The sequence below is a fragment of the Abramis brama genome (assembly GCF_963993115.1).
Source record: "Abramis brama genome assembly, chromosome: 9".
Lineage (NCBI taxonomy): Eukaryota > Metazoa > Chordata > Actinopteri > Cypriniformes > Leuciscidae > Abramis > Abramis brama.
The window spans coordinates 30,736,482-30,764,297 of NC_139971.1; the positions used below are offsets into that span (position 1 = coordinate 30,736,482).

Here is a 27,816-nt window from a genome sequence, read left to right on the forward strand (position 1 = left end):
ATAAAAGATATATTAATTATGGGTAGGTTGTGTTGCACTATGACATGCTAGTGTTCTACACTCCACCATGTAGAACGGATAACATCTATAAAGGTTAAAAGGTTAGTTTGACCCTGCAACCTGAAAGGATGCTAGTTCATCTCAATTAGGCCACAGATTGACATAACCACATGAATCATATCACACTGCATGCAAATCAGAAATGTAAAAACAATGCTCTGTGTGTAATAAAAATGCATGCTAATATACATTTTGGATTATATACACATTTGTCCTTTTTTGTGCTTAAAATGTCAAACTCCTGATGTACACAAACAACAAGTCCCAAAAAAGCTGTCTTACGTAAAGATCTTTAGAGAGCTGGAGTTATGGGACAGGGGTTTGAATAAGGTCTGTGTCAATGTGAATGAAGCTTCTTATCTCAAAGGAACAGCTGGGACCACTAACACATCTCCAATGGACAACCAGACGACAGATATGATCCACAGACCAATGTGTTCGGTCTCTCTCTCTGTCTCACTTACATAAACACACATACACACAAAATCACAAAGTGACACAAACTCGAAAGATGCATAAGTGACAAGCTACAACACTAAAGAAGATTCATCAAAAACTCACTGTATTCATGTTTGTGTCTGTGCGGCCTCCCTTGCAACTTGTAATTAAACACAAAACAATGCAACATGGACAATGCATGAGTAATTAACCACCAGATCCTCCTGTCAACCCTCATGACAATGGTCATCTCAGGAACCGCACTCCAGTGGTGCAAGTCTTACCTCTCATGTAGGCCCTGGAAGGTGTCTTGGAGCGGTTAGGTGTCTAAGTCGCAACATCTAGCTACTAAGGTGCCTCAGGGCTCAGTGCTTGGACCACTTCTCTTCTACATCTACATGACATCACTAGGATCTGTCTAACACCTACTATTCTATTATATTTTTATATACATTTATATTTCATATATATATATATATATATATATATATATATATATATATATATATATATATATATATATATATGAAAACTTGCTACATGAACTGTGCTAGACTAAGTGGGACTTGTCACAGCAATTTCCTTTTATTGCCCTATTGTTGATATGATTGCTTCTATTAAAAGTAGCTTTGGACAAAAGCGTCTACTAAAGGATTAAATGTAAATGTGATGCAAAACAAACCAGGGGAAATGCAGGCTCATTCAGACCGGTGTCATTCCCCGTCTCCCGCTTTCTCCAATAATTCCACAATTTAATACTGTTATATGGTTTTTATAAATGAATGAATGAATGAATGATTAGGCTAAATATTATTCTTCCTTTTGTTTATTCATTTTAAAACTATGTAGAAAATATGACTTGATTATTTTTAACTAGATTTTTTGCTGTATTTAATGTCTTAACTTCTTGACTCTATGCCATGTGCCATACATAAAAAAATAAATATAATAAAAAACTATAAAATACATATCAAATACATATTAATATAAGAATTTATACATGCAAGAACAGCAAAAAAAAAGGCAAAAAAAGTATAATATCTGTGTAATCTCCATGTTACCTAAACAGAGGGCAGATCTTAAAAGGAACACGCAGTCGTCATCTACATCCAGATTCCCAGGTAATTATAGTGGAAGGCAATATAACGGAAGCTGAATAAGCCCACATCCTCTTATCTTCAGAAAATATCCCCTCAAGCATAGTCCTTTTCTCTCATTCCCAGTCCCTTGTCTGCTCTGTTTTTGCTTTACATGGATTCTCCTTACTTACAAAATCAATGAACTCAGTTCTAGAGGACTTTTTCAGACATATAATAGGGCTGTTTTTGCTAAACCATCAGGTGCCATTAGAAGGCAACCATTTTCACAGAAGAATTTAGACAGCCCTCTGCCATATTCCCTGAAGATCGCATATGCAGGTGAGACCCTAACAGGGTCATTTATCAGCAGTGCTGCTGTCCACCAGTGTGCAAAACCAAAACATCTCTTCTCTACTCACACACATGTGCATCTGGACCAGCTGACCATTCATCACCACAACGACAACCCATTAAACAACAAATCACACTCCTCCAGGGGGGCAACAGCGCTACCACAGGTCACGCTGATTAAAATGGGTTGACGCGCTGGCACTGTAAACGGCACAATAAATGATTAAACATACAAGTAAACGCTAGATGTACTCCACAATTTTGCAGAGTATCATTATCTTAAAGAAAAATCATTGCATTTGGATGATTATTTTTCAGTACTAGAAGAAAAAAACTTTTACCTAGGAGGATTCTTGTGTTCTAATTTAAATCTGTTCTAAAACCTTAATTTTGTCCAAAATAATAGCAGCATCACATATAAAAAGGCACTCATGCTGACAATTTGCAGTGACAAAGATACTAAAACGTTTTTTTTTTTTGCAATAAAGGGTGAAAAGTAGGAACACCTACACTATAGTGACTTGAAGGCCTCATTAATTTCTGTCAATATGAAAACACATTAATCACAAATTACAAATGCAGGGTTAGATTATTCAGAAAGTAAAAGCATCCATAAAACCTGATCCATTTAATGGAAAGTGGAATAGTTCACCCAATACTTTTGTTCTATATATTTTTGTGGTTAGTAGTAGAGGTCGCCCGATTGATCGGTTTTGCCGATTATTTGGCTTGGTTAACCGATTGTTCCAGCAATTGATACCGATCATTTTTCCGGGTTGCGTCCGTTGCTGGAGCAGCTGAGAAGTGTCCACCATCCTTATACTGTACGAGAGCAGCCTCTAGAGGCGAAATAATAACTATCACTGACTACTCGTGGAGTTTGTTTTGACATGTGAGACTGTGCACAGAGTGAAATTGGATTTAAAACAGACAATGAAACGGTGTGTGTACAGTACACTACCGTACGTGTTTTCATATCATTATAAAGTAATTCATTTGTTGACTAGATGCAGCATTAGTGGAGAAGAGCAGTATCTTTGCAGTCGAGGCAGAGAGGAAGCTAACATTAGTACCTCCAATGTGACAAAAATACACGCAAGTCTGCTTTATGCATTAGTTATGCAGCGAAGTTGCATATTTAAAGCTAGTGACGTGAGAAAGCAAACTGTATCGCCATGCAGCCGACAATATAAACAAATCAGAAACGCATTCACCTTCAGTTCTTTTTTTATTATCACTGTATTACATATATTTTGTTATTTTAATTAGATAATCAAGTGTTCTAAAATAGAAGCAAATTAGTGTGAGAGTATACATACCATATACTATTTTCAATACTATGGCCTTAAAGATGGCCGTTGGCATGACTATTTGGATTTATATGAAATGGTAACACTTTATAATAAGAGTACATTTGTAACACAAAGCTTAATAAAAGTATTATTCATTGTTAATTTCAGCATTTACTAATACATTTTTACATTTTAAAGTTGTATCTCTTAGCATTAGTTAATGCACTATAAACTAATGTTAATGATGAAGGTATAATTAATATGTTCGCTCAAAATAATTCATTGGTTTGAGTAGGACAAACTTAAATTAAACTAATTAGTTCAGTCAAATTAACTTTTATGAGTATTTAGCACTTTCTTTTTCTTTCAAGTTCACAGAACTGATATATTTTAAGTAAAATGAACTGTTTCATTGTTTTGAGTTCTATGAAATGATTTATTTTAATTTAAACAAACTTAAGTTTAACTGAAACGGCTGGGATGTCTATTTCCCAGCATGCTTTGCCGATGGCACTTGAATGGGAGAGTAAATGCTAAAATTAAGTATAATATAATGTTTTTTTTGTGCAAGATTAATGTTAAGTGGGAGATTGAGTATTGATTAATGTTTTGTTATGCTAATTTAAAGGATTTCTGTTAATGTTGGTTTTAGGATAGTTACCATCATGGTGACAAGTGGTGCATGCGGCTTGATTTGAGAGCAAATAAAATCTTTATATTGTTGCACTCATGCAGCAAGTGCTGTATAACATACTATTGTTAGCATGATAACATAATAGTATGTTAGAAAACTAGCTTGTTAAAACTATAAGTTAATACTAATAAAAGTGTTCACATTGAGATTACATGAAGGTTTTAAGTTAAATGTATGAAATAGTGTACTCTGATTTTAATTGTTCTTAACTTGAAATGTTTAAGTACAAACTTAAAATCTGCCAGTTCTGCTTACTTAAACTTTGAATTTCAAAACTTAAAAAAATTGAGGCAATCGATTGCCTTAAATTTTTTGAGTTCTGCTAACTTATTCGGGTTTACAGTGTATTTTTTATATTTAAAAAGTACAGTACATTTTCATGGTTCTGTTTATCGGCCAGCATGGTCCAGCCTAGTTATTGTAATCGGTAAAATCGACCTCTAGTTAGTAAAGAATTAATTAGTAACTTTTACACTGTAAAAGCACTTTTTTCGAAGTTGTAAATAAATAAAAAAAGATTACTGGAGTATGTTTTACAAGAAAATATTATCTACTTCAAAATATCATATTTAATTGCGTTGCTGTTCCTGAAATTTTCTAGCAATTTCTAAGTGAAAATAGTTTCTACACATTTTTTTTCAGTGACAACTGAACAAGAACAGCATTTCTAATTAATCACTTATGAGGTTGCATTTGGATTAAGAATCTACCTAAGAAGGTAGCTTCCTATGTTGACAGTACAACAACTAGAGGTCCAAAGGGACTACGCAGTCAGAAATCAACCTTCTGAGCTTCAGTATGGATAAACAAATTCCCTCTTTTAAAAGCAATAGCAGTTAGAGCAATTAAAACCTCTCATCTAAGCTAGACAATTTGCCTAGTAGTAATTTGTTTCAGGCGGTGCATTATGCAATTAGACCAATGAAGATTTATCGCAAACTGCATTTTCGAAATGAACCACTTCTCTGTTGGCAATGTCAGAGCGTCTCGTGCAAAACACGCACCGCATCTCACTCTCGCTCAAGAGCTTCTCTTTTGGCAAAAAGAGCAGCGCTCCAACGTGGATACAAGTGAGTGCAAAAACACTTCAGTGTTCACAGTGTCAAGCATGGTCTATTTTCAGTGCTAGCTGCCTGTGTCCTTGAGTAACTGTTCTTTTAAGCAGAGCAACGCTCAACTCTGCTGTCAGGCCTGTTACTTCGAGCCATTATAAAACTGAACCAGGTCTACTGGGAGACATGTCAAAGCGAGTGTGCTCCTTTTCCACCCAACCTGAAAAACAAAGACCTACATAGCCCTATCGTGCAAAAAAATAAAAAAATAAAAAATATATATAATGTGTAATGCATACTACCTTGCTGCTTTGTGCATTCTGTGCTGAGCCAGAGCATTGGGGGGTAGTTTTACATGGAAATCAGCAGAAATCTAGATAGGAAAACCTGATTAACACAATGGAGTAACCTTAGAAAACTTCCCTCTTGCTGATTCATCACGCTGCATTTGAGAGGGCATTTTTGTAACATGTGAGATAAAAATTTGGTAAAAATGAATGAATAATTCAAGGGGACGACCACAGGATATCCATAGTCACAGCTGTCAATGCCGGAGGCAATACTACTCCAGTTAGAAAGGAAATAGCCAAGGGAGAAACAATATGGGAAACTGTGCAAATTGGAAAATAATCAAATAACGACTTTCATTAAATGCATAGATATTTAACTGACCAAATTAGGCTACCTGACCTGTCTAATAACTAACATGTCTCTTCAGAAAAATTGGACTAAACCACACAATTCATTTAGATTAGTTTTATAATCTCTTTATGAACTTTTTGAAGCGTCCAAGTGGTTGTTTGCGTAAGCTGTCAATGGAGTACAGAAATCGCTCAGATTTTATTCAAATATCTTCATGTTCTGAAGATGAATCAAAAGTTTTACAGGTTTGGAACGTGATTTTTGGGTTAACTAACCCTTTAATACCCTGCATATTGATAGTGGCTCCCTAATGCCTGCAAACTATATAGAATATGCCTTAATCTCAAAGCTCCTAACAATCATCAACCACATGCAGATTCATGTATAGACCATCTGCAGCTCAGCGCAGGGGGTGGAGGAGACGACTCAGAACAAGAAGAGATATACTGCAAAAGACGCTGCTCTAGTGGGAAACGTCTGTTTATAATGGATCTATAGAAAACAACAGGCTCCATTATCATCTCTCTTATGATAAAACACTCCATAAGACGCTTCCCGCACCAGACTTCACTGCTCAGCGGGACAGCTCACTGAAATATAAGACAAAAATGATATATTCCAGTCCTGATGAAGAGTTTTATCAGGAAGTATTCTAACATTTTGCAGTTCAAATGAAGATGTTGACAAGTATATACGTAACGTACATGATACTTCAAATAATGCAATTTCTTGAGAGGTGCCAATACTTTTTACAATTACAATGTTTACTGTCAGATTAATCTGAAGTATTTTGGTGTAACATTGAACTAATTAGCAATCCACAACATACACATAGTAGTACCCCACATTATTTACGTTTTCTCTCATTTTATTGTTTATTATAATCAGTTTTCTATGAGTTGTCTTTTGCTAACTGGCCAATTTATAGAATAATAGCTCTGTAATGTCAAAATGAATAATTTCAATTATTTAAAAAAATTGGGAGGTTTAATCTCCTGTATGGATTATAAACTCAAACTTTTTAATTCCTTTCTTTTTTAATAATAAAACACTCTGGTGCTCTTAATAGTGTGCAAGGGCTTAAAAGGGTCAATGAATTGCAACAGCACCTATTTAAATTTCACAAAAGACCCAAATAATATGCTGACTGCTGGTGGCGAGCTCAGAAAAGAACCACAGCGCTCAGATTGGTATCAATAAATGGCCTTTTCTTTGGGAGTCCCACACATCCGTGGCCGGAACCACAAATGCTAGAGTTTCTGCCTCTGGGGAGGGAGCTGCACAGACCAGGCAATGGCACATGAGACGGGTCTAGCCCCCTGAATCTTTGAGACCAATGCTCACACCCAGACCACAAAAAGGCTTTATCGTGTGGGAGAGATAGACAGAACCCATGGCAGACAATTCCCAACATCAACTCTAAAAACAGACACAACCAGGGGCAAAGGCAACTGCATTAAAAAAAATCATAGAGGGAAGATTCTAGTGACTTCAATGCGATGATACAGCATTGTATGAGTTACATAAATAAAGGACAGGGCTGTGCCTTTGCCACAAGTGATAATCAATCAGGCTTAACGCACACAAAGACGAGGGAAAGCCGTTCCCTGACAATTCATGCCTGACCGTTGCCTTCGAAAAGATCGCTACCCCCAGCGATTCAGCGCCAGTGGCCCCAGACATCTTTTCAAGGAAGGTTTGCTGAAAGCATGGCCTTTGGCTATTGATTAGGCCGGGCTAGAACCCACCGCCTACCCCCTCGACCTTTAAAGTTCAAAAGGTCAGTGCAGGAGAAAAGAGGAGGGGGGTTGGGAGGAGATAACTGCGGCAGTAGATGAATTTCCCTTCGATCAAGGGACTGCCACATGGGACAACCCACACTAATCAGAAATGAAAAAGAAAATATATATTTATGATACTTTGAGTGAAACTAACAAAAATACAGAGATATTTGTTCACAAAATTTCCTTTTGGTTGTGGTCAAAATTTTACATATTGATTGTAATGGGATTTTTTTCTATACTAATTATTGCAAAATAATAACAATAAAGTAAACTATTAAAAAATTGTAACAAGTGAACAATTATTTATTATTTAAATTGTAAAGTATCTATGCATCATGGTAACATTTGTTTAATTTATGCTGATAAAATTAAAATATCACTATTCAGTCATGACAACTCTCAGGATAATTAGTAAAACATTTTATCAATGAAAATTAATGTACACAGTTTGGTCTTGGCGGACTAGATCCCCGGAAAACCCCTCTCTCAGGGAGCAGATTTAGGCAGGTGGTGCTGGGGAGGTGGAGGGCTAGGAAAAGAAGTTGCATAGTGATAGTGCATTCGTTTTGATGAAACGAGGTTATAGATGTTATATGATGTTACATGTTAATGGATACGTCAAATCGATTGTCTGAGAACATTACATTTGGTGAACCAATCCAAACACGAATAGTGTTTAATGGCATACATTTGATAAAATCAAATTCTGATCAACAATCACATCATCAACCGACTCATCACGACTCTATTTGATGACGACAAACATGGCCTGACTTGTCAGCAAGATAAAAGCTGCTTGTTTGTGGTAGCTGCCAAGCTTTGATTGTTTGGGATTGCATTCGTTTAAGTAGGATGAAGACAAAGACATGCTGGGCTGAGTGCCAGGAGCAGTTCTACAGCAAGAACAGCCAAGTTAGTAGACCTTATCCTATCATACACACCCAGGGTGACATAAAATGCCATGCAGAGAAATAAAAATTGCTTATACAATATAGAAAAACATATTTTTTGGTTTAGAGTTCACTTGACTCCGATCAGATGCTTACATAAGAAGAGTTCTTGCAAAAGACAGCTAGACGGAACACAGTGGAATGAAACAGCAGGGGTCTCGTTTTAAAAAGTTCAACTATTTTTCACTTGACATTCCTTAAAAGAGCAACACTTGATGTGAAACAATAAAACTAATTATGCAAATGTGGCAGCTAAAGACATCCATTAAAATTAATATGGCATTTAGCAGCAGTGCTTTAAAGGGGATGAATTTAAAGACACAAACTAAAACAGCTAAATCACATCATGCTAATTAAAACAGCCACAAAAAAATTAAAGCCAATTAATACAAACTCACTAACCAATTAGGTGTTGGATGGCTAGTAGTTTAGTCCATGGGTTTTCAAACTGAATATTTCAGAAAAAAATAGTGCAAAATGAAAATGAATGAAAAACATTTCTTCTTAATGTTATTGTGAAAGCCATTTACAAATAATTTAAAATGAATAATAACTATTAATAAAATAACTTTTGCCGCTGTAGTGGACATTTACCGTAAGGGAATCATCATATTTAGGCATCATTGGCATTAACAAGTTTGAAAACCCCAGGCATTTATGGTGTGATCCATCCATATTATTCTACGAATATGCATAATGTGAATTTACAAAATTGAGATTATAAAATTACTTTATTATCTGTAATGTAGAGCTGCACGATTAAACATTAAAAGGTCATAATCTCGATTCAACTATATCTTTGACAAGCACGATCACAGCGAACATTTTTTAACCACACAGTATCATTATTTTTGTTACAATCATTGAAATGATCACAGTACTTGGATAAAAGTTTATAGTTCGGATATAAACACTGATGTCTTTGGTAGCGATCAAAATCACCTTTTCAAACACGCTTCAAATAAATGATCGATTACATTGTTACACCAGTAGGTGGCGACAAGTGATTGTTGAAAAAATTAATTTGTTATTGAATCATTCATTCAAGAGATTTGCATCCAGTAATAATGAAAACAACTATTTATGAGTGAGTCATTGAATCGTTCATTCAAACTAATTTAAAAAAATAATAATTCAAAGTAATGAAATATTTTTAAATAAACTGCAGTGATTAACAAAGTAAACTGCATGTTATTTAGGGAGAATAGTGATCTCTATTTTAAAGGGGTGGTATAATGCCCTTTTCACAAGATGTAAAATAAATCTCTGATGTCCCCAGAGTATGTGAAGTTTTAGCTCAAAATACCCCACAGATATTTTTATATAGCATGTTAAAGTTGTCACTTTTTGAGGGTGAGCAAAAACGCCTCGTTTTGTGTCTGTCCCTTTAAATGCAAATGAGCTGCTGCTCCCGGCACAGAGGGCGGAGCTTCAACAGCTTTTGTCCTTAGCAGCTTTGATTACCTCACACATACATGTATGCACTGAAAATTTCAAAAACTTTTAGCCTTTTATGTTCAAACCAGAGTCAGACAATGATGGAGAGACTCCAGAAGAAGTGACAACATGAAGACAACATTTCAGATTGGATAGTTGATGAATTTATGTAGCTTGTGTGTAGTTATCTTCTAGTCATTGATTATTATATTCTGTCTTGATTAATCTATAAATCGTGTTCCGGGGGTGGGGTTTATGTAAATTTTAGGGTTGGTGATGTCACTGACCCGGGAGGAAGCTTGTGTAGTCCCTACCAGCCGTTTGTTGTAGTCCTTAAAAAGCGATTTCTTTAAAAGCAAATATCTCCCTTTGCTTTGAACTTTGAGCGTTGTAACTTTGCAGATGTTGTTTATGCTCAAACAGCAACATTACACACTAACTAAAGTTAGAAAAGTGAAATCATAATCAACCACCCATGTAAACAAAAAATTTGTGATTCTCAGTTTATCCAGAATTGTGCAGCTCTATTGTAAAGAGGCAACCAAGAAAGCGTCTAGTAGCTTGCAAACCAACAACAACCCAAGGGAGGCCAAGTTGCTTTAGTGTGAGGCCTTAGGGAGGGAATGCAGGTGCTGTGAGGAGGCATCTTTGGTTGCTTTGAGCAACAGACGATAAACAATGACAGAGTCATCAGCATGGTTGCTAAGGGAACACATACACAACCATTAGGGCCTTTTGATCTGTTGGGAGAGAGCATGTGAATGAAAAAGAGATACATCCCATATTCATCTCAGGAAAGAGCAGAGAGAGTAGAGGGGTAAAATAAAAGTACTTAACCATATTAATCTGATAAATGAAAAACTAAAGCATGCCAAAGAAATGTGCCGTCATGGCAGGAGTCTTTGCAGCAGTCTTGATTGATTGCTGCTTATCTTAATGGCCAATAATTGTCTCGCTGAAGCAAATAAGAGCTGATTGCACATTTGAAAATAGCATACATAACAAGTGAATCATGTTGATGCCATCTAATAAGACTAATCAAATTAATGCCATTAACAATTAGCCCAGCTAATATGAAACCAACCAGTATATAAATAGGAATGATGATACAGAACTGACGTAGGGTTTTGCTTGGAGGAATCAGCGGGGATCAATACTGGTCAATGGATGAGCATTGAACACTGCTGAGACTCGAGACACTGCTTCATTCAAGCTCAGCAGAAATAAAAAGCCAAAGCATTACGATGTTTAAGCACATGAAGAACACGAAAATAGGCTCAAGTCCTTCCAGGATGTTTACAGTCACCCTTTTGAAGAGCCACTCCATAGAAAACAAACTTCTCAGCTGCAAGAGTGCAAGTTAGGTTAGAAGAGATTAAAACAATTAGATTAAACCGGAGGTGAACGGTAACGCGAGACCTTCTATGACTCAGGGAGAAATCTCTCACCTCCTGCTTTATCCCATGACAAAAACTGCACTCATAGAAGGCAGTATCGCCTTTCTTGTCTTGTAACACTGGTTAGTCTTAACAGTTCTAACCAAGGCCTTATGGGAAGGGGCTCTATGGCAACTATGATGGGCCCAAAGGGAAGGATTTATCTGCCTATTCTTTCATCATTGCATGGATTGCTCTTACTCAGGACATTTTCCAAGTCTGAGGCCTGAGATGGGTCACAAAAGGCCTTCTATTCTATCTGCTAAAACTGCAAGAGCTACATGCCAAGACATGTCTGAATATGACCAGTGCATTGTGATGTACATCTGAATAAAAGGATTATATAGAATAAGAAAACATTTACGGTGGGGACTTGGATCTATCCATCGGTTGTAGATTGGCTAAAAGCGAGCATGCCACTAAATGATTGGAGAAATGTGGCATACGCCACCAGAGAGAAGTCTGCTGAAAGATCGAGTTATGAAATTTTGATTAAGAAGTACGAGAATTATAAAACATAAAACACACAGATTCATTGTTCACAACAGAGCTGCACGATTAATCATTAAAAGGTCATGATCCTGGTTCAAACACACAATCTCATTCCTAAATGGCAACAAATCAAATATGTCTATTAAACCTTTGACAAAATCACACTGGAACATAAAAAAAAAAAAAACAGCAGCTGTTGCTGCTGCTACTGACTCATTATTTCTGAATATACAAATATTCAAATTAGAAGTACTGGGATACAAGTTTATAGCTTGGATATAAACACTGATGTCTACGGAAGCAAGTCCTTTCTAAAGTAACTTGGCGCTTCAAACAACAGCCGCTTTCCGACCAAGTAGTTACAGGAACTTATAGTTATAGGAACTGTCTCTTTCTCTTCAGCATAAAGGTTTAGAGACCCATCTATCACTGTTTTCCATGTTTGTATAGTTAGTTTATGGAGTAAATATATAGGCTATAATCTGTGTGTTTACATTATAGCTGTTTTAAAAATGGCGGGTACTGGTGTTCCGCGTGCGTTCGGTCAATCAGCGTAAACTAACGTCAAGGGTAGTTCCTATAGTGCTGGTTTAGACCCTACTCTGAAGTAGGACCTAAATTAGTTCCTCCAAATGGAGTTCCTAGAACTAAAATCGTTCCTAGTTCCTGTGGTGCGAACACGCCGACATCCGGGTACTTTAGCCAATAGTTCTAGGAACTGTGAAAAGGTTCCTCCGGTCGGAAAGCGGCTAATGATTGCATCGCACTATTGCATAATTATGCCACTAGGTGGCGAAAAGTGGCTTAAAAATGTGCATCATTGAATCATTCATTCAAGAGTATTGTTCAAAAACGTTGATTCATCCTGCAATGAAACAAGTGAAGTATTTATGAGTAAGTCATTGAATCTGATTTTTTTCAAATAGACTGCAGCAATTTACATTTTGTCAGAACCTCTAGTAAATGTTATTTGTTAAGTTGTCTCTTCTCTGTTCAGAATCGTGATCTCTATTTATCCAGAATCATGCAGCTCTAGTTCACAATTAGATCAATAAAATGCATTTAGAAAATAGATAGGGTGCATTTTAGATTTTTAAATGCACCGATATGAAAATTTTGGCCGATACCGATAACCGATATTTCTTTATATTTAAAAACCGATAACCGATATATATTGGCCGATAAATCTAAATACAAATCCAAATTTAAAATCCTGATTACAAAAACAAAAGTCACCATTAAAAGCTACAGACCAAGCACACAATTATAATAATGTTCTAATTATTTATATTTTATGTAGCCTATATGTCTGACTTGCATGTTGCACTTAACCGTTTTTTCTTTTTTTTGAAGTGATTCCAATCAATCATATTTCAAGCAATTCAAAAACATCATGGCGAACAGTGTGCATCTGAAGTGCCTCAGGTGAAGGAAACAATTCATTATTTATTGGCTTTAATATATCGGCCAAATTTTCTTATCGGGCCGATAACGATAACATTAAAAATAAACATATATCAGCCGATACCAATATATCGTGCATCCCTAATGCATTTTCATTTAATTTCATTACAGTTAATCTAATGAACTCCATAAGCGCAAACTTCATTACATAAAATGATAGAAGCCATGAATCATGCAAGACAGAAAGTTGCAGTCAAGGGTTCATTTGAAAAAACGAAAAATGGTACAACAATGTTGTGCAGAGACACAGATAATACAACCTTGTAAGTAAAACCTAACAATTCCTTGACTTGTGATGTATTGTTAAGTTTCGGGATGACGAAATCAGGGTGTGACGTGGGTGGAGAGAAGCAGATTTTATTGGGTGGAGTGAAAAGCCCAGCACGCGTGGAAAGACAGGCAGGAGACAGGCTTAGTCTATCAAACAAGAGAAAAGGAGAGTAGACACAGATGGTCCCATCAATAACCCCCACTCTTCCCACCACCACCAAGGGTGTTCATCCACCGTTTGGGCACTAGAATCAAGCACAAAGGCTGATGGTCTGGCCGGAGCAGATGGCAGGTATTTGTGGACCTGTGGGGAACAGTGGTACAGGATGCCTCAAGCAGGAAGTGTGGGAATTCTACTGCGAAAGAGACTTCATTAACAAAAATGGGCGGCAAATTGTAATGACATAGCTGTCAAGCAGCAATACAAATACAATAAAATAATGAACATATAGTGTATAAAGGGTTGCATTTGACTGGGGCTTTTTAAGAAATTAGTCAAACTGAGTCAGTAAAATAAAATAAAACATACAGCGTAAAGGGATGTCCACTTTGCAAATTATTTGTTTCACTGGCTTTTTAATGAAAGAGTTTAGCCAAGACAATGAAATGAGTCATGGACCGAACTAAGCATTCTTGACAACTCACTTCCAAACTGAATTATTTACTTAGTGATAATCAGAATCCTGTAGTAAACATTGCCATGTGTGCTTGTTCATTTTACAGTTTGTATACAAATCGGACTGATTAATATGACCCCATGATCACATTCGTGATTAATAGTTTGGGCACTTCTGAAATAACTGGACATCCAGGGTAAGGCTATAGACAAAATAAAGCTTGGGCTGTGAATAATATCATGGCCAATAGCACTGAAAATTGCACAAGCACCAAGAAAGCCCTGACAGTGACTTTCGAAATACTGAACAATCTTTATGCCATTTTTAGACATTAACTCATAGTTCATTCATTCATAATTTAGCAAGGTTGGTGTGATGTGTCATTAGATAAAGCAACAACTCAAATGACTCAATTGACAACTCAAATCTCAGTGATTTAATGCAAGATGAGCAACTATAGCTAGTACTTCATGCATAACAAAGCCTGTTTATATATATGTCACACCACGACTATTTAAAATGAGCAAGTGAAGTCAAAAAGATTGTTAAAAAAAATAAAAAAATAAAAACAAATCATGGTCAGTCATGCTTACAACCTAAAATATAGGCTAGTTTTTACTTTTAATTAAAATCTTTAAAAATATATATATAAAGATTTTGATTTGTGTTAATTTTTCAAATTTTTTTATAATCTTTTTGACTTCACTTGTTCATTTTAAATGGTTGTGGTGTGGCATATTTAATTTTAAAAGTACAAATATTCCAAATATAGTCTGTCAGTGTTTAAAATAGGTTTAGTGGTCACACCGCAGGACATGTCAAATTTGCTAAAGCATTTCATGCCAAACGCACAAATATTTCCCATCTCTATAGCCAGATCTAAAAATTACGAAAATATCACAGAAAATAAATATATATACTGCCTCATTCAGCAGCATATGACAGGGCAGATGTGTTAGAGGTTATAACATTTAATGGGGAAATATTCTCTGACAGGTTGAGGACAACGCCCGTGTCAGGAGCCAGCAGGGGCAGGCCAGTGAGTCGTGACCTGGTGCAATCAAAAGAACGCCAACTGAGCGACATCAAACAGACAATCTGGCCAAAGAAAACAATGCTATTGTGTTTAGCTAGCAGGCCAAGGGACCAAATTATGAGTTTACACATCTCTGCACTTACTTGCAATGAAGTAAATCAGCCATGCATTATATAGTACAATTAAAAAGCTATAATTTTAGAGCACCATTTATACATTTTCATTTTGGAAAATTTAACAAATGCATAAATGCACATTTAGTATGTTCATATGTTCACACTTGCCAGTTTTGGTTTGATTAAAGCAAACTTGCTATAGCTCTGTTAGTGCGGTTCATTTAAATGAGTGTGAACGCTGCCATCTGAACCTTGGTTCACACAAGTGGACTGAGACCCAACTTTTCAGGTGGTTTTGGTTCGCTTCCAAGCAAACTGGTGCAGTTCGACTGAAATACGAATAGAACATAGAGCAAGACATCAAAACAGGAAGTGATGTCATGAGATGCGACCCTAAAAAGGACAGAATTCTCAAGAATGCCTGGATCTTCTCGTCGTTATCGGTTGAAAATTTAAACTTTCCTCACTGTGTCCGTGACATTCCTACAATACAGCATCTTTGTGCCTTTCAATATTTTGTTCTGTTCGTCCTACACTGTTCTCTCTATGCAGTCAGTGCTGCGGGGAATGCAGGGTGTTGGATACGGCAGCTTTGTGTGTTGGTAAGACTAACTGTTAGGTTCTCCTGCAGCTTCATGCGGAGCAACCACTGGGATCCTCTGACCTTTCAGTCCTAGCTGGCTGACATAACCTGATAACTCTAAAATAAGCTTCATGTGACTCATGATGGTGCTAAAGCAAACAATACGAGGCATTGCCAAGTTTATAGATAGGAAGCACAGAAACAACATGTGGAAACTATGAGCAAAAGTCATCAGACTTAATATGTGTAACCATAAACTTGAAAAGGTCAAAATTCAAATTCTTGATTACTAATAGGAAGTAAATCTCTGAAGAACATAAAATCTCTGATGTCCTAATACACATTACTGATCTTACTGTGCGTGATGTATTGCTATTTTAGGCAACACAAAAGTCTGTCTTCGTAATCTTCGTAATCAAAATAGAACTTTCCTTTTCGGCTGACATCCCAAATCACACTTACTTCCCCCTTCAACCAGCTTATTTCTGTCAGGTAACCCCTACTATTGTATTCATAATCCAATAAATTGCTAATGAATATAATCCGACATACTTTTCATTTTACTTCAAAATAAATCAGATTACAAATATAAAATGTTTGTGAATGCCATTTACTTTTGACTTTATTAGCTTCTCAGCCATATTGAATCTGGATATAAAATAATAAGCACAAATAATATGATACATGATCTATGATAGTCAGGATCAGGATAAGAAGGGAATGATCAAACACCAGGAGTCTGGATTACAAATAACACACCACTTAGGACACGAGTCCTTGGCATAAGCCGATAAAGAGGGATTCCAGGCACAGTTCAGGCATTTCTTCTCTCTCACAGTATCACTTTCACGACAACCAAAGTGTTGTAGAGGAAGTAGTCGATCCCAAAACATCACAGGTTGGGGGAAACTACATGGCAGACTTATGGAAAGGTAATCTAAATATATAAAAGTGAAACAAATTAGACAGCATACCTAAGCAAATACTTAGGAAGTATTGATGCCGAAATTTCAGTAATTGAAAATATAGGTAAAAAAAATCAATTCAGTTTCAACCAGGGATGCACGATATATATAGGCCACCATATCGGTATCAGCCGATATATGTTCATTTTTATTGTTTTATTGTTATGAAAATGTGGCCGATATATTGAAGCCAATAAATAATGGCTCATTTCCTTCAGCTGAGACACTTCAGATGTGCACTGTTCACCATGGTGTTTTTGAATTGCTTGAAATATGATTGGAATGACTTCACAAAGGAAAATACGGTCTGACATATAGGCTACATAAAAAATTATAATGAGAACATCATGATAATTGTGTGCTTGGGACGTGGCTTTTAATGGTGACTTTTGTTTTTGTAATTAGGATCTCAAATATAAAAATTTGGATTTAGATTTATCAGCCAATATTTTTTTTTTTAATATAAAGAATTAGCGGTATCGGCCAAAATGTTCATATTGGTGCATCTCTAGTTTCAACCGAAATAGTTTTGGAGAGCCAATATTTTTGACCGAAACAGTTAGCGCTTCTCCAATGACATTTGTTTTAACTGTCAGCATCTATTTTTGTGACCAAAAATTAGATAAGCTACACCAGCTGAGTGGATGCACTTCATTGTGACCAAAAATGATGTTAGAGTATGTAAAAAAAGTCAGGCGAAATATCGAGAGGTGACTTTGTTGAAGAACCTTACTATAACTGGTTTATTACCTGATTAGGGTGTCAATTAGCCAAGAACCCAAATTTGTCCAGTTTTGTTTTTTGGCTAAATTAAAACTTTTTTCTGGTAAAATTTTTATTTCGGTGTATCTATTGTTCCGTGTACTATAGGTATAGTTATAGGTATAGGTTGGTTAGGTCAGGGTTTCTCAAACTCGGTCCTGGAGGGCCACTGTCCTGCACAGTTTAGCTCCAACCCTGATCAAACACACCTAGCTGTGAGTTTCTAGTGATCCTGAAGACATTGATTAACTTGCTCATGTGTGTTTGATCAGGGTTGGAACTAAACTGTGCAGTACAGTGGCCCTCCAGGACCAAGTTTGAGAAACCCTGGGTTAGGTACAGTGCATATTGCACACAAGCAGAGTCAATAATACAGACAAATTGTTAAATTCAAAATTTAGAAGACAATAAAAAAGCACAATAACATAACTGTCAACATTGCACCAGCATAAAGTTTGTGCTAGAACAAATCTCCCTCCTTCAGTCATGGAAAAGGGTATGGCTGTTAATGTGGGGGGAGTTTTCATGTTACTACAACCCCGTTTGGCTGCAGCACAAAGCTAATGAGATGCTCCGCACAGGCGGATCCTGTGCATCATGCTGCTATTAACAGTCTTAGTCATCATCAGAGCGAGGGGACAGAGACATTCCTGCCAAATGAGCACTGCTGCTCTGACAAACGCAATGTCATGATACCAACGTACCTACCTCTCTCTCTCTCTCTCTCTCTCTCTCTCTCTCGAACGCTCTCTCCTTCTACATAAATAATAGGTATTTCTGTCTGCAAACAGCCCTGGAGGACTCAGCCCTTGGGGTGATGCCAAATCCCCATGGTTACTACAATGCAGTAACTGCCTCTTTCCTGTGATGATGATGATGATGATGATGATGCTGTTGTTGCTCATGAGATGAAAAGGAAACAGACCATCCGGCTTAGTTTTGCTGGAAAGTAAACCTTCTAAAAAATTCTGTGAACACAGGAGCAAATTTGGCCAATGAGTTTTCATGACTCCTCCAGTCATTTGTAATCAATGTAGCCGTTGAATTATTTTCCGGCACAACTAGAATTTTTTTATTTATTATCTACTTTCATAAATTCCCTTAAAAAGGTGTCTGTATGATGAGCAATATTACAGAGTGTGTTTGAGTGGCTTGGGGGAAGGGACAGTAGGTAAGTGGGCATAATTGTGGAGAACAATATTAAAAAGAGGGTCCCTGCAATTACTCAGTCAATTAACTTGGTATGAAAACTCAGGCATCATCATCATGTTAATTAAAACATAGCTGCATGCCATGAGAAAGCACAGACCTCATATTTCTATGTTCTTCTTTTAGGGTTAAAATTGTATTATATTTCATACATTTTCCAGGCCGGGGATACTTCTAGGTTTTATGAGACTGTGGAGACCCATATAGAGTTACTGCCACTTCCACAGATGAAAATACTCAAAACAGAATGAAAAACAAATATATTCAAAACAGAAAAGCACTTCTGCCTCATTACAGATGAAACACGGAGTTATGTTGAGCACAATATCAATGACAATTCATAAAAACAACTGACAATTTGATAGTCACTGTGGCTTAACCAATATGAACGAAGCCATTTTGCTGTCATGTGACAAGAAAAGCATAAAAGGAGAGGACTCTTTTTTGCATTAAAAGACCTTGAAAAAATGTACTTCATATTTTGACCTTTTTATGAATAGGCATTTCAAATGTTGTAACTCCAAGACTTTCGGGAATCAAAAATACATTTCCTTGAAAAATGTTTTGAAAATATTGACCAAGTTCATACTTGATGTTACACCACGTGAAATTTTTAGTCATTAAATCAAAATATTTGTAAAAAACAGTATTTTCTAATGTATGAAACAAGATTACAACCTTTCCAAATGAGTTTTAACTAGACTTTTAAACATTTCTTCTTTTTTGTAATATCAACCTTATTTGTCATTGACCCAACAATATGTGACAAGCTTCAATCAAACCTGTTGTTCGCAAAAAAACCAAGATGATTAGCATGATGCACAAGTGAGGCACCACTGCCTTAACCAGCCAAATACTACTGCAGTTTATGATTCTTACCTTTGACTTGAGTCTCGTAATCTGTAATGATCTCTTTTTCCTTTTTAAACTTCACAGGAGGGGTCGACATGATTTTCAATAGTGAATTGAAATGATTTTCGATAGTAGTAATATCAATAGTTCAGTTATGAGAATGTTTGTAAACTGGCTTATTTTTGGGACTTTTCCTATATCCAGGTCGCCCTATAGCGGCAAGTGCATCCCAGAGATTGTTCAAGTTGCTCAGGCTGAAAATCCCAAAAGCCAAACGCCGCAAATGTTCATAGTCCGAGTTCCGAACGACTCCGCCGTCAATGCTATCAAAACAGAGCGCGCGCTGGAAGAGTTTCCTCCCAAACAAGTAACCTTTCCTTGGGCAAATGTCCACTGTTTGTTCCAGCAAGAGGAAATCGAGCCCTTCAAGCTGTCTTTTAGTCACCCGCCGACGGATCTGGACGGACAGAACAGCATAATGACATGATACACAGGGCTATCGTGATTCCCAGCACCCTTTCCCCGCGTCCGTGTGACTGATCGCCGGACAGTTTCACGGATTCTGACTGACCTCAAAGCAGCTGGAAAAGCAAGTGGTTGGAAATGGGAGGGATTGGAGGTGGAGGGGGTGCACGTAGCGGAAATGTGGACGAGAACGGGATTGACAACTTTTCTAACCAGTTGTCCCCGACAGTAATTTTGTTGTCGTTACAGACTAAGCGATTCAAAATATTGCATTTTGATGCTAATAAAACAGTTTGAAAACTTGTTGTGAAATGTGTTTTTGAAATTGATATATGCTAACGCTTCAAATCGTTACAGTCTTGATCGTTTAAAAGTGCATATGATTTATGGTAATGACAGTAAGCCTAAGCCTTGTGAATATTTTTATCGTAAAGTAAGCCTTGTGAATATTTTTATCGGGTTTCATAAACTCGTTTAATAGGAACGCTAAGCAACGCAGCATTGTGTGTTGTGTAGGACGCCTAGTGGCCAGTAATGGGAATTACACGAGAATAAATCACTGTGACGGCTGGGAAAGAAATGAACGAGGGCGATCCGTTCCGGATTTTTAACAGAAAAGACATAACCTGTCAGACTTCAAAAATGTTTCAATGACTTTTCACCCACTTTTTACAGTTTACACTTTAAACTCGGATCTATACATGAAATAAAAAATGCTAAGCAAATAGAAAAGGTTGCAACATTATTTCATTGGACCATTTATTAATTTATCTTTTTTTAAATTATTATAAAATACTAACAAATCCCAAAAGGTAGGTATTGTATATATAATCTGAAGATGTGGATAAACAGACAGTCAGCTGATGTCACATAGCGCCTCTTACAGGACAGTTATTTTGTTGCGAGACTTTTAGAAAATGGTAGAGCCTTTGAATTAATCTCACATCAAAAATATTTAGGACACAACTATCCCTCTAAACAAATTTCAAGAGTGTTGAAGGCATCACTTCTCAATGAAGATCACCACAGATTTATTTCACAGATGCCTTTTATAGAATTTATTGCTCCAGACCGAGACGTTCTATCTATAAAAATCCATTATAAAAAGATGAATTATTACATGTTTAAAATGACGATGATCTGAACAAAGAGTGGCATAAATATAATAATAATAATATTTTTCCACATTATATAGATGTGACAATGTTCCAAAATTCATCTGCTAAAAATTAAAGTTTGAAATCTATTTATCCCTAAACTGTGTGATTGACTATCAAGCACAAAGAGTGCTGTTGTATGTACGTAGGTTAAGTAATTCTAGAAAATATGAATTTTATTTGTTCAAATATACATGTTTAAAACTAGTTTAATACCATAGTGTGTAAGGTGAGTAACTCTAATATAAAATATTAATTTGATTTGTTCAAATTTTTGTTTAAAACTATTTTCATACCATCCCCCACCACCAATTTAATTTTACCTGAAATATATACAGTATAAACAAATAGGAAATATTTTATTTTAAAACAGCAAACAAGTTTGAAAAACAACCAACAAATACATAAAAAACAAAAATGAAACTCAAAACTTTTTTATATTTGTATACATACACTTTTACCACTTAATTCTGTTGATGCACGTGATATATTAATCTATATATTAATAAAATATAACATTTATTAAATAACTAAATAGAGTTCGGGAAAGGTTTTTGATTCACTAAAAAACATAACCATCATTAATTTGGGAATCAGACTACATTAGTCGCTCTGTTTGTTTCTGATTCAAACATGTTAGTACATTAATACACTAATGTAGTTATGCATGCTGCTATAAACTTTAAGATATAGAATCACCAAAATGCCTGAAACACTGTCACTGGTAATTCATGGTAATGTCCTCGCAAATACAACAACCAGTTTAGTTAACCATTTTTGTAACTTTTATTGTAAGTGTACGTGACATCCACTCCAGCACTGTATGCAAGTCTAAATGCTTGATAAATAAAGATCAGGCGGGTTCAAAGTAAAATACATTTATTTTATTTATTTGCACTGAGCTGAAAGCAAAAGACACCTTCAAGAAAGAAAAAAATGAAATTTTAAATATCGGTTTACATAACCCAGCTAGGTTACAACATAAAAACTTTGCACTGTTATTTCAATCGACTTAATAAATTAATATTTTACAGTAAACATGGAGGGCATTAATGCACAGCAGCATATGGTGAACCATGTTATATTATAACGTACAGTAGCATGTTTTATTTCACATGTATAAAAACAACTCGTAAAACATCATACCAAATGAATGAACGGCTCCAAAAATAAGTGACAAGACAAACGAAAATGGATGCTGATGCACAGCATATGCTCGCTGTCTTTAATTCTTTATGCGGGACTGTATTAATCTTCTCCAGACTAGGTGTTTTTGAAAAAGGCTTCCTCCAGTACCTCTGTGAATTTGTCCTTCATCTGTTGACGAAAGCCACTGTACCACTCCAGAAGTCTCATCCTCCTCTCTGTTTTTTCTTTCTGGTTCATCCCTCTCTCCCTCTCCAGGATGGCAGGCAGCTCCCTCCAGTCCTTGAGGAAGATGAAGGGTGCTCCTGCATCTTTAAGAAGTCGGAGCGGGGACCGGTTACCAACTGCACAGGCCCCTGGAGTCAGGACGTCCTCCACCACGGGCACAGAGCCATAGGCACAGGCTTCGTAGATGCGGTAGCACTCTGTGTTCACTCCCACCGGGCAAAGAGTGAGGTCACTTTGTGCTAATGCCATCTGGTACTGTCTGGAGGTGTCTGCAGTCTCTTGAGGAAGCCACCTGATGACACAAAATGCAAGAAGTGAACTTGCACAATTTAGAAATGTTTGGGATATTATTTATTGAGGGGATTTAAGGATTTATGGGTAAAACAGAAACATTATAAAAATGTGTATTGGCTGAAAAAAATTAACTGATCATCTGACATAAATATTATGCTCACCAAGGCTGCATTTATTTGATCAAAAATACAGCAAAAACAGTAATACCGTGAATGCATTATTACACTTTAAAATAACTGTTTATTATTTTATTTTATACCATGGTCTGGGTGAATACTCGATTCTGATTGGCTGCAGGGTGTCCATTAAAAAGTGATAGAGGACACCTAGTAAAGGAGTTCTGGTGAAACTGACTGTTTACCGTTCGAAATTAATAAATAAATAAATGCGCCTGGCTACATCAGTTGTGAGTAACCATAGCAACAGGCAGTAAACTGAAGGGTTCTACGAGCTGAGCGGACTATCTCCGGTTGCTAAATAAACCGTCAGGCGTAACCAGGGAAACCAAGTTATTGTTTGTAAAAACTTTAGATTTCGATTGTAAAACTAAATAAAATATAAACTAATGTTTTAAAAATGTGTTATTTGGCAAGTGACCATGGTATAAGCGGGTTAATGCCCTTCGAGATGTCCACTGTCAGGAATTTATGGACTTCGGCGGAGGCAACCGTCCGACGCGCACGCCTAAGTCCCTCCCCTCCGCTTCCGGCTCATGGGACCTTTACTTCGGAAAAAATATGTATGGTAAAGTTAGTCAATGGCGAGAGACAACTTATCTTTTTATTCCGTCTGAACTGTGCCCTGAATTACACGTATGATGTTTGTTTGTCAATTTAAAAGATAATTATGAAAGTCAAGAAAGTCGCAGTTTGTCATAAAACAGAAGAGTAACATTTAGTTTTATGTGAAAATCGCTCAATGAACTACATCTCTCGTCTCACACTATATACGTCACAAGATCCGTTGCTCGTATGTGTGCAGTCTGGTACTAAACACTCAGGCATGACGGCGTAACGTTACGATTATAACGTAAGACTAGAAAAAATGACAGACGTTAGCTTCATTCGTTGAGAGAAAAGGTATGACGTCACACGTGCGCCTTTTGGGTTTGTAGCATAGACTGTTTGTAGTCTCTGTAATTACGTATTTTCACAGTCTTATACCTCAACAGTTTTACATCAAACTGCGACTTTCTTGACTTAAAAATGTATCTTTTAAATTGACAAACATCATATGTGTAATTCAGGGCACAATTCAAACGAGATCAAAATATTTGTTGTCTCGCGCCATTGACTACCATACAATATTTTTCCGAAGTAAGGTCCCATGGTGGTCAACCGGAAGGGGAGGGACTTAGGCTCTCTAATTACCTGACAATGGACACCTCGTCGGGCATTAACCCTTACATATAGTTCAGAATGTAATTTATTCCTGTGATGGAGAGCTGTATATTCAGCATAATTTACTCCAGTCTTCAGTGTCACATGATCCTTCAGAAATCATTCTAATATGCTGATTTGCTGCACAAGAAACATTTATCAGTTGAAAACAGTTGTGCTGCTTTATACTTTTGTATTTAAGATTTTATTGATGAATAGAAAGTTCAACTGAACAGCATTTATTTGAAATAGTCATCTTTTTGTAACATTATAAATATCTTTTGATTATCCTTTCTGAATAAAAGTAATCATTTCTATCTTTTAAAATCTTACAGGCTATGAACTTTTTAATGGTAGGGTAAGTATTTTACAATGATATAACATCAGACTGATGAAATTTTTCCAGAAATACGTACTTCTCTCTAACATGCATGAGGCAATCTTTCTCCATGCCGCTCTGCTTTAGGACGCCCATCAGAGTTTCCCTGGATGAGTTTTTGTAGATAGTCCCAAGAAAGTTGCAGAGGTATGGTCTTACAGTTTTCACCATCTGACCGCTAAGTGTGACTACTGGGAAATGCCTGTATCTGCAGAGAAAGAAAAAGCACATTATAAACAATTAAACTGATGTTAATTGAAATTGTACATATAAAAGTATAACATAAAAATATAACGGAAAGTCTATAACTAAGCGCTTACGTGGCAACACCCAGGGGCCACTGAAAGATGTCTTTATCGTTGACCCAAAGACTGTCGTACACAAGAAAGAGCAGGTCCACAAACCCGCCGTGCCTCTTAAGGTAAGGACTGATCCAGTCATTATTGCACCGCTCGTTGCCCAAAAGGACCACGGCAACCCGAGAGACAGTGCGGGCCTGCACCAGACCCTGGACGTGCTGAAGCCACTGGATGGAGTAGGAGATTTTCTGCTGCTCACGGCCATTCAAAACCAACACCACACTGTCTGTGTCCAGAGAAACATGCCCTTGGACCACTGCAGGCCCTGTGTAGAAACTGAGGACAGATTATGATAAAAGAGATTAAAGAATTGTGCTTTCTGAAATTGCAACACAATGCTTTACTTACAATAAAAATATATATTGTATATAATTATAAATATTGTATTTAATCTGTCTTTAAGTAAAATTCCTGTATTGATATTGAAGGGTATGAGGTATAAAACAGAAACATTATGAGAATGTGTACTGGCTAAAAAAGAATTGCAAGATATAAACTCAGAATTTTGAGAAATAAAGTCTGGATTGTGAGTTATAAACTAGCAATTGCGAGAAAAAAAGAATTGTGAGTTGTATTTTCCCTTTTCAAGCTTCCATGCTCACCAAAGCTGCACTTATTTAAAGGGGTCATGACATGAGAAATCAAATTTGCCATGATCTTTTGATATATTAGAGCAGTGGTTCTCAATTCCAGTCCTCGTGACCCACTGCTCTGCACATTTTGTATGTCTCCCTTATTTAACACACCTGAACCAGATCATCAGCTCATTAGGAGAGACTCCATGAACTGAACTGAGTGTGTCAGATAAGAGAGACATACAAAATGTGCAGAGCAGTGGGTCACGAAGACTGGAATTGAGAACCACTGTATTAGAGGACTTTGTTTGTACCATAAGAACATCCGGCAAGTTTCATTGCTTAAAACGTCCTCCTCATTATAAACAAAGCATATATTTCATCAAGCTCCTAAAACATCTCGTTTTGATATTGCTGGATCTGTAATGTCACATAGGCAAATACATTTGCAAATGACTGGCTCTAGAGCAGGGATGGGCAACTTCGGTCCTGGAGGGCCAATGTCCTACAGAGTTTAGCTTCAACCCTCCAGGACTGAAGTTGCCCATCCCTGCTCTAGAGCAAGACTCTAGAGTAGTTTTACATAATCACACAATAGGCCCCGCCCACTGGCATTACACTGAATGCAAGCGTTGCGTCATCCCGCCTCAAAAGCAAATAGATCCCATTATAATCACTGACACTGTCTACACTGGATACAGTTTACAGATGCGTGTTCAGTTTCTGACATACCCCACACACTTGAGTCTGTCGACACGACAACAGGACAAATGGAAGTTCGCTTTGAACAATGTTGAACATTCAACAACTTGAATGTTCCAGTTTAAACAACTCGTTTGTGCTTCTGTACTGACTTCAGAAGGATCCCAGCGTCGGAAACATAAATGGTTTATTCTTGTGGCGTCCTGGATCACGCTGAATGAATATATGTTTGTTCAGAGCCTTTTGTTTTGCAAACGAGGAACAGTGTAATGGAGAGTTCGCAAAGAAACTTTTGTTGAAAGATGAAGCAGTCATTTTATAATTTTACATTTTCATTAATTCCTGTGATGGCAAAGCTGAATTTCAGTATTTTCATTTGAATTTCAGAACAACATTTATTTGAAATAGGAATCATTTGCAACATTATAAAAGTCTTTACTGTCGCAGTAGATCAATTTAATGCATGAATACCTGAAATTGATCTTCCCAGACTGAATCTCTCCTTCTCTCCATTGGCTGGATTTGTCCGCTGGGATGAGAGGCCCTTCTAAAATATGTTCCCACAAATAAAGTCCTAGGAAAATGTGAAAAAGGAACAATATTTAATAATTATGTTCTCTACTAATGCAAATAATAATAATAATAATAATAATAAATAAAAAAAAAACAATATATATATATATACTATATCAAGACACAACAAGAAATGCAATGATCTCTGGAACCAACAAACATATTCCACTTGCCAATGGCTGCTTTTCCCCAGATCTGAACTTTATATGTTTTTGGCCTGATTTTAGCAACATGATCTTGATATGATCTGAAGGCATTTCTTCGTTTTTGCAGAACTAAGGAGTGTGCACGCTCATCCTCTTCCCATGGGTTCCACTCTTCCTCTCCTGCTTTTCCATTATCTGGAAACACATATATTTTATTAAACAAATCTATTGTTAACATACGATCATAAATGTATATGCTTTTATTGCATGTAACTTACGCTAAATTATATTGTTTGTCTATTATAACAAACCTATTAGATTATGCTGGTTATGATTTATTATCTTACCTAAAATCACAGTGCCCTTTTTCACTACTCGATGAACGCGAGAAATAACCCTCTTGCTGAAAAACACATTATACGCGGCGTACAGTGAAAATATTGCATAAGCTAAAACAACTATGATCGCTATTTTCCGGCGAAAGAATCTCATGTTTGATTTTCAGGTGACCATCCTGCGGATCCCGACCAGTGTGTACGAGAAATGTCCAGTTTTTTAAAGAAATTGTTCACGTTAGAACGATTCGTTCACGAAGATTTGTTCAGCTGATAGCTAGTGGGTGAGCTGAGAAAATTTGTACTGTTCGAATGAACCGATTCGCAAAAATGAATCCAACGTCTCATCACTACTGTTTACATTTTCCCGAGACTGCCTTGTACTGCCTGTTCGAAATGATAACATTACCAAAAAAGTTTGAATATTTTAACAAATACTTTGAAACCTACATGCAACAAAAATTTAAATATGTATTGTATTTACCATTTAAATAGCT

The 27,816-nt window shown here is 36.6% G+C and overlaps 2 protein-coding genes across 3 annotated transcripts in view; both read right to left on the reverse strand.

Annotated features, from left to right (window-relative positions):
• srgap1a (SLIT-ROBO Rho GTPase activating protein 1a) overlaps positions 1-20,321 on the reverse strand; it is a 111,214-nt gene extending 90,893 nt beyond the window's left edge. For both annotated transcript variants that reach the window (XM_084124404.1, XM_084124403.1), the window contains exon 1: positions 19,609-20,321. In XM_084124404.1, coding sequence (XP_083980530.1) covers positions 19,609-19,678 — 70 coding nt within the window. In that variant the 5' untranslated portion in view covers positions 19,679-20,321. The remainder of the gene's footprint in view (positions 1-19,608) is intronic.
• A 1,744-nt stretch (positions 20,322-22,065) lies between these two features.
• On the reverse strand, positions 22,066-27,680 carry rxylt1 (ribitol xylosyltransferase 1). The gene is made up of 6 exons (XM_084124605.1): positions 27,332-27,680; positions 27,012-27,179; positions 26,737-26,839; positions 24,950-25,264; positions 24,667-24,837; positions 22,066-22,869 (listed from the first exon to the last, which is right to left on the reverse strand). Exons 1-6 carry the CDS (start codon positions 27,474-27,476, stop codon positions 22,467-22,469), a joined length of 1,305 nt encoding a protein of 434 aa, XP_083980731.1. The 5' UTR covers positions 27,477-27,680; the 3' UTR covers positions 22,066-22,466.
• Between the last annotated feature and the right edge of the window lie 136 nt (positions 27,681-27,816).